The sequence below is a fragment of the Monoraphidium neglectum genome (genome assembly GCF_000611645.1).
Source record: "Monoraphidium neglectum strain SAG 48.87 unplaced genomic scaffold scaffold00977, whole genome shotgun sequence".
Classification (NCBI taxonomy): domain Eukaryota; kingdom Viridiplantae; phylum Chlorophyta; class Chlorophyceae; order Sphaeropleales; family Selenastraceae; genus Monoraphidium; species Monoraphidium neglectum.
This window is the reverse complement of record NW_014012651.1, coordinates 7,948-14,996: the sequence shown is the minus strand read 5'-3', so window position 1 is coordinate 14,996 and position 7,049 is coordinate 7,948. Positions and strand designations below refer to the sequence as shown.

The 7,049-nt window shown below is 61.1% G+C and overlaps 1 protein-coding gene across 1 annotated transcript in view; it reads left to right on the top strand.

Annotated features, from left to right (window-relative positions):
• Nucleotides 1-3,527: 3,527 nt before the first annotated feature.
• Nucleotides 3,528-7,049, top strand: part of MNEG_6159 (hypothetical protein) — a gene marked incomplete at both ends in the record, with an annotated part of 4,537 nt that continues 1,015 nt past the window's right edge. The window contains 8 exons of the mRNA XM_014045367.1: nucleotides 3,528-3,669; nucleotides 3,900-4,060; nucleotides 4,149-4,303; nucleotides 4,738-5,098; nucleotides 5,538-5,690; nucleotides 5,884-6,054; nucleotides 6,333-6,477; nucleotides 6,771-7,027. Of these exons, the coding sequence (XP_013900821.1) occupies nucleotides 3,528-3,669; nucleotides 3,900-4,060; nucleotides 4,149-4,303; nucleotides 4,738-5,098; nucleotides 5,538-5,690; nucleotides 5,884-6,054; nucleotides 6,333-6,477; nucleotides 6,771-7,027 (1,545 nt within the window). The remainder of the gene's footprint in view (nucleotides 3,670-3,899; nucleotides 4,061-4,148; nucleotides 4,304-4,737; nucleotides 5,099-5,537; nucleotides 5,691-5,883; nucleotides 6,055-6,332; nucleotides 6,478-6,770; nucleotides 7,028-7,049) is intronic.

The following is a 7,049-nucleotide window of genomic DNA, read 5'->3' as shown; positions in this document are numbered from 1 at the left end:
TGGCGGTGTTTGGCCTGACCGGCTGGTGATGTGCATTCGACACCGCCAAACGCCCCCCTGGACGGAACCCGAGACCGCTGCCCCCCCCATCACCCCCGGCACTGCGTGTGCCAGCCAGCTGTGCTGCGCCACACAGCGCCACGCCATCCCCCCACTACACTGTGTTTTGGATGTCCCGCGGGGCCCTGGGCTCGTTCTCCTTCGGGCTTGGACAGCCTGGCGCCGTTTGCTTGAGGACGCGTGCTAAAGCGCCATGTCGGCACGGTTTGCCCACGGGCGTGCCTGCTGGTTGGGTTTTCACCGCGCGATGCTACAGGCCCGCCCACAGGGAGTCTCTGACGCCCCGCACAGCATGCCTGGTCCCCAAGCACAATCTGTGAGTTTTGCCCACAATCCTGTGATCAGGGCCTGTGTGGAGGGCGGCTCACCACCGGGTGCAACTGCACACGTCCCTCTCTGCGCTACAAGTCATGGTCGCTGATGACAGGCGCTGCGGGATCCGTTGAGAAGGTTGAAGGGAGGCCGACGGGCGTCTGGGCCACTGCCGGCAACCGTGTGCCGCCAAGCTTGCCATCATGCACACTTCATTTTCACGGCGCATGCCTTGTGCCACTGCGGTTCCATCCAGCACTCGGCTCTTATCGCACCAACCCGGCCAGGATCTGCCATGCCAACGCAACAGCAGGCGTGCAGCACCGGCTGTTGGTGCGCTCAGGCCGTCCTCTCGAAGACGGCACCTGATGCGATGATGAGACACGCAGTGACATTGCCAACATCGCCTGTAGCTTGCTGTGCCTCTTCAAATTGCAAGCCACGCAACAGGCGCCGACACCTAGGCCAACTCTTTCCTTGGTACACATGTCCATGGGCGGCGCCGAACACGCACGCGCAAGCATGGCTGGCGGCCGCCGGCGGCAGGGTGCCAACGCTTTGGCGCAAGGGTGGCGGATGCCCGCTGCTGTCGATTGCCGCACCTCTCTCGTTGTCGCGGTTGTCGCCCACGCCTGTTGTGTTCAAAGGTCGGCCGGCGATGGCGCTCCCCCTGCTGACGCGCTGTCCGCGCCGCTGCCTACTCACTGCTCACTTGAAACCCGCCTCATGGCTTACTGCCTGCCACGCGTACATCCATGCGGAGCGCCAGCCCCAGCGTTGCTGTACGCCCGGTCACGCTTCTCGTGCCTGTTCGCATGGCAGAACAGGCAGCCAGGATTCTTTTGTTGCGCATGGCTGTTGCGCCGTTGCGTCTCCTTGCCCCTTCGTCCTTTGTTTCTGGTGAAGAAAGCACTGTGCCATAACAGGCATGAGACATAGCGCTGACATCGGCACCGCATTGGTTGGGAGCATCTTTGTCCAGATGCAATCGCTTTCCATCAGAGTGCCCATTTTCCCTGGTGCGTTACAAGCACCCCCTGTTTGTGGCGTGCTCCACCAAGCCGTGCCGCACAAAGACTCTTGGCGCGGGGCCCCCGCTCATGCGTCCGTTGAGTGCGAGCCGTGCGCGGCTAGGTGTGGCGCCGCAAAATCACCTTTCTTGCAATCCAGTACAGGCTGAATGGGCCGCCAGCCCGGCCTCGCCTGCCCATCTTGGCAAACAAGTCTGTATTGCCTGGCGAAGCGCGGGTCGGACTGCTGCTGCCAACTGGTGGCTCAGGTAGGCCCCTGTGAGTTTGCAGGCTCAACTTGCAACAAAAGAGCGCTCGCTTACTTTTCCTGAGAAAAAACTTCCAGCCAGGTACTTGAAAAACAAACGTGTCAGGGTTGGTGAGCAAGCACGCGACGGTGTTTCGACCCGCATGTTGGGTTGAGTGCCTGCACAACATGATGAGTACAGGCCGAGGGTGCTGAAGGGCAGAGGCGTCAAAGGTGCAGCAGGCTAGACTCGTTGAAACAACAGAAATAGATTATTAGTACACCTCAACTACATCGGAGACATAGTCGGCCGTTACTGTCTCACAAGTGTGAATTGGCAAGTGTGCAGCAAGCAGCAGAGTCCCTGTAGTGCGTGGGAACCTTGGCTTTGTGTTTCGCAGGTCACACTTCACAGTTATGAGCCGCGCGCTTCGAAGACCGGGCGCGGCTGGGGTATCCCTGCCCTTACCCGCTCCGCCGGGACTGTCACAAATCACCTGAGCGTGATGGCGAGTGGATTGGAGCGGCAGAAGCGGCTTGAGCTTGGGTTACAGACAAAAGCGGCAAAGGTGCATAGTACGTGCATTGATGATGCAAAAGGCCAAGTTCCCTCGTGCCCGACTGTGACACACGCCATCGCCTTGGCGGTTTTAAACAAGCTTGTCAGCCCCCTCAATCAACCACCATTGCCTTGCATTGCCCGGTTGGCTTCTATGGGTTTAGCATGACATTGTATTCTGATCTAGTTCCTGTGAACGGGTGCTGCATGCCACTGCCAGTGGCAAGGCAGCTCAAGGCACCAGTGGCAGTGCAGTCCGGCACTGCCAGTGCCCTCGAATTCATCAATCCAGATTGTACAGTATTGATTGCGTGACATGCGAGGCGCGGACTCTGCTTTTGTAATCAACCACTTGTCAAGGGAGCTTGTGCGTAGTCGCAGTGTGACCCGTAGTCGTAAATTACATTTAGACCGACATTGACAGACAGCTGGGGGCTGCCTAGTGTGACCGCCCAGCGGACGGCACAGCACTGCTGCACGGGGAGGGGTGCAGCAGAAACTTTCATACCTGATAACTCATGCTAGGCTTAAAGACCAGCCGCACAATCAGTCAAACTGTGCAGATCATGACCTTGCCCACAAAAGTATGCATGCATTTGCCTTTTAGTGTGGGGATGTGTAAGATAAGGGTCTGACGGACGACTGTAGCGCAAACCTAAAACCGTCGTGTACGGGGATTTTCAATTACAGTACTGCTTGCATTCTACGACAGAATTGTCTGTATCAGGTTGAGTTTGGGATACGAATGTCAATGGTCAAGGCTAGAATGTGTTCATGTGCTCTGGTCAAGTGCGTTGAAAATGTTTGGACGGCCGCTCCGCGGCTGCCCGCCCCTGCATAAACGCAGACAAGTGCGACGAATGATCACAGGCAAGAGGGTACAAACCTGATAATTCCGGGTCACCAGGTGACCGTCCGTCGGTTGCTTCGTCACTGCGGCGGCCAGCTTCAGCGCAGCGTCGTCGTGCTGTTTGGGCAGTGAGGTGCTCACCACCCTCTTGAAATGTCCACTCCGTCGTCTTTCGTACACTCGCTTTGTGCACTCTGCTGCTTGCCGCACTTGTTCCTTCGGATCCCCGGTGAGACGGTGACGGCCGACTACGACTCCAAGGTAGTTGAGGTATCCTTTTATTTCGTAAAGAACCATTGTCAAACTGCAACCCATCCGCCGCTTATGTCCTACCGGTAGGCCAGTCACCGGTTTGCTGATCCGTGACGAGATCCTAGTCGCGTGTGAAGGGGCTCACCTGCTCTGGCTAACTCGCGCCAAGACATGAGACGCGTTCAAGCGATTTGCGGCTCCAGTGGCCACGGGCTCAGCGCGCGGCGGCAGGCTGGGATGCTGGCCAGCCGCGTGGCGCGACAGGCCTGGCCAGCCCCGCCGTACCGCGCCTTGTGCCGTGCCAATGCAACGGGCAAGGCTGCCACAGTCCCCACATTGGGCCAGAAGCTTCGCGGACATGGGCCTGATGGCTGGCAAGGTGGGCACAAGGCTGCTGGGCCTCAGGCCAGCCGTGCTCAGGCCCAAAGACAGGAGTACGAGGCCCCTATCACTAATCACCCAGGACTGAGCCAACCCCTCTTCCACCTTGTATCTCATGTGCTGGCGGCCGCCCCTGCCGCGCCGCACTGCGCCCACTCCCTGAGAACCTGTCCCTCACCATCGCCCCACTGTCCCGTCTCACGCCACATACATGCACACACCGTCCAGGCGCCGGTTACAATTATGACAAGGCGGCGCCACAGCTGGGCCCTGAGCTGCGGGAGCTCCTGGTTCACTACGGCCAGCTGTGCGAGGCAGGTGCCGCCTCGACGGACTCAGCGCTGCGGTCGATGCGGGGCGGCATCGAGCGCGCGTGTGATGGCGGCGCCGTTGCCGACTGCATGCAGTCTGAGCCGGGCAGCCTTGCTTGCTGACCTTTGTGCGATTCCGCGCACGCTGTGCGCGCACCCAATGCAGGCCACCTATGACCGCCTAGGTCTCGACCCCGGGGACCCCAGCTGGGGTTACGCCACAGTCCCTGCGGACCAACTCATCGCGTACCTCACACAAGACTACCCCCTGGCACCCAACGCCAAGAAGGACGAAGCCACTCCGCTTGGCACCAAAGACATGTGAGAGGCGTAGCGCCGGCCCCCAGTCAAGGTCCATGATTCAGCTCAAAGGGTCGCACCTGTATGTGGGAGGCCCAAGGTGGCCAGTCTGGCAGCGCGACTCATCCTGCATTAAAGCAGCGGCAGCCGCCCGCTGCAGGGCGTGGGCTGTATGGAGCATTGGCTTGTGAAATTGCTGTCGGTTTTGCAGGCCACTATTGGTTTGCATGCTCAGATTGCGGCGTGCAGTTTTAGCATGCATGCCGCGCCTGCCCTCATGCCGCAGCAGCACTCCCTTGCCCCCCTCGCTTGCCTCCAGCATTTGCGCACACACTGGACGTGCCCGCCGAGGTCGCAACCAGTCTCCCCCATCTCACCGCCCCCCTGACCCGTGATCTCCCCCACCCGTCCATCCGTCCTTACGTGCCCCGTGGCCGCTGCACGCGCACGCGCAGCTACTCCCTGCCACCGCCGACCAGCGACGGCCTGAGCCCGCTGATCTACGCGCTCCCTGGCCAGCACCACGCCCTGGACGGCGGCGGCCAAGAGGGGAAGTTGTGGGGCCCCGTCGAGCGGCTCGTCGACTTCCTGTTCAGCAAGGCATCCCGCATCCCTGTTGAGGTCATCTTCGGGTCCAGGCCCCTGTTTGTAGAGGACCCTGCTACTGGGCGCGGGAAGGTTGAGCGGCCGGCGTTCATGGGGTACGTAGCGGTGTCAACGCCGCAGGGGCCGGGCCAAGAGGTGGACGTCGCGTTCGTGTGGCGGGGGACAATCTACAAGGAGGAGTGGGAGAGCAACTTTGCACAAGACAGGCTGGTGTGCGGGTAGCATTGCGTGGGGCGACGTGACGCGAACGGTCGGTGCCCTCAGCTCTTCGGCGCCGGTCTGCGTGCATGCGGCTGGGGTGCCACAATCACCAGTGCCGGCGAGACGAGTGAAGGCATGGCTCCATCGCCAGGGGACACATGCAATGTCTACCACATGCAATGAGCTGTTGCCACCTCCGGCTCAACTTTCTGTGTTGTGCTCACGAAACACCGGAGCCCTCGCTGTCTCTGTGACGCCCGTGTCTCCGCGTCGATGCCTGCCCCCTTTCCCTTGCAGCAATGCCCTGGACTAGTCTGCGCTCGCTGTGATCCACCACCTGCTGCCCACTCTGTCCTCAAAAACCCCAGCGCCCGCCGCGTGCACGCTCCTCGCATCGCCGATCCACTTTTTATGCGTATGCCAACCTCGGCCCCTGCACCCACCGCAGGTCAAGTTTGACCCGGAACACCACGACGACGACGAGACCGCCAAACCCTGGGAGGTCGGGGTTCACGACGGGTTCGGAGATCTGTACATCCGCAAAGCCCAGCAGCCAATTGGGAACACCGGCGAGCTCGGGCAGCCGGAGTCGCCGCACCAGGTGGGCTGACCTTGACAGCAGCGCCCCTGCACGCATACTCAGGCCGCGCTGCATCACCGGAGCCGCGCCGGCGCCCCGCTCTCGCCTTGCACCGTGATGGCTTGCTGAGCCGCTGTGGCTTGTAACAATAAGTGACAAAGTCGCTTCGCCGCCTCCCCTATTGTGTGCTGCTGGTCCGCTGATGCCCTTCAAGGTCGTGCGCGCGTGGCTCGCCCACCTTTTGAGGAGCCACAACGTGACCACGATCAGCACCACGGGCCACAGCCTCGGTGGGGCGCTGTCAACGGTCTCGGCCTTTGCCATCGGACGGGAGCTCGATCGCCTGTGGGCCGTGGGCAATGAGAGCGAGCGCGCCGACTTCAAGGTGCAGAGGGCTCTCCAGGGCTTCGTGTGCGCCTTTGGGGCTGCTTTGACGGTCGTCGATGGTAGCCGCATGGATCTCTGTCGCACAACGGCAGTGTAGCCGTGCCGTCCTTTGGGCGCCGCCGGTTCAGCCTGGACCCCCTCAACCCTGAGCCCTGGGCACGGTTGCAGCCGCATAACGCTGATGCCCCGAAGTCTGATTCCATCAGCCTAGATGGCCCTAGCTGCGGGCGACCGAAAGTCGCCGCGTCAACCGTCCTCATGATCTCACTCTCTCAGGTCAAGGACAAGCCGACGGTCACGGCGTTTGCGTTTGCGCCGCCCAGGGTGGGGAACTTCACCTTCCTGAAGGAGTTTTCCGACACGCACAGGGTCAAGGAGCTCAGGGTCTGCAACAAGGGGGACGAGGTGCCACGCATCCCTGGTGCGTGGCCAGGGTGGCCGAGCCAAGTCTGCCACGTGTGCAAACATTGTTGTGTACTTTTGCCATCTCGATAAATCCACGGCGTCCGTGCGAGAACGCCCCACACACACCAGGCCCTAGGGGCTGGACATTGGCATGTCGGCATGTGCTGAGAGGGCGTCGATGCGATTGCGCACGCAGACACATACATGTGTGCATTGTTGCACAATTTACGCACGCGCTCTCTCGCTCTCATCAAGACCGGGCGCATCCATTTGGACGCTTTCAGAACCCCCTGTCCCTCCCAACTCCAGGGTTCTGGGTGCAGACCCTCACGTTTTTGGCCGACCGCGTCCACTGGGACGCGTACAGCGACATGGACTCGCGAGGGGCGCGCATCTTTGCGCAGTTGTACTATGCGGCAACGAAGGTCTCCGCCAAGCTGGGGTTCCCTTCGAGCCGGTGGGGTTACTTCCACGTTGGTGCCATCCTTGAGATCGACTCTGACAAGGACTTTGGCGGCGTGGGGGTCACGCCCGCGGGGAGCTTCGGGCCGCACCACAACCTCGAGGTGGGTTCTTGATCTGATTGCC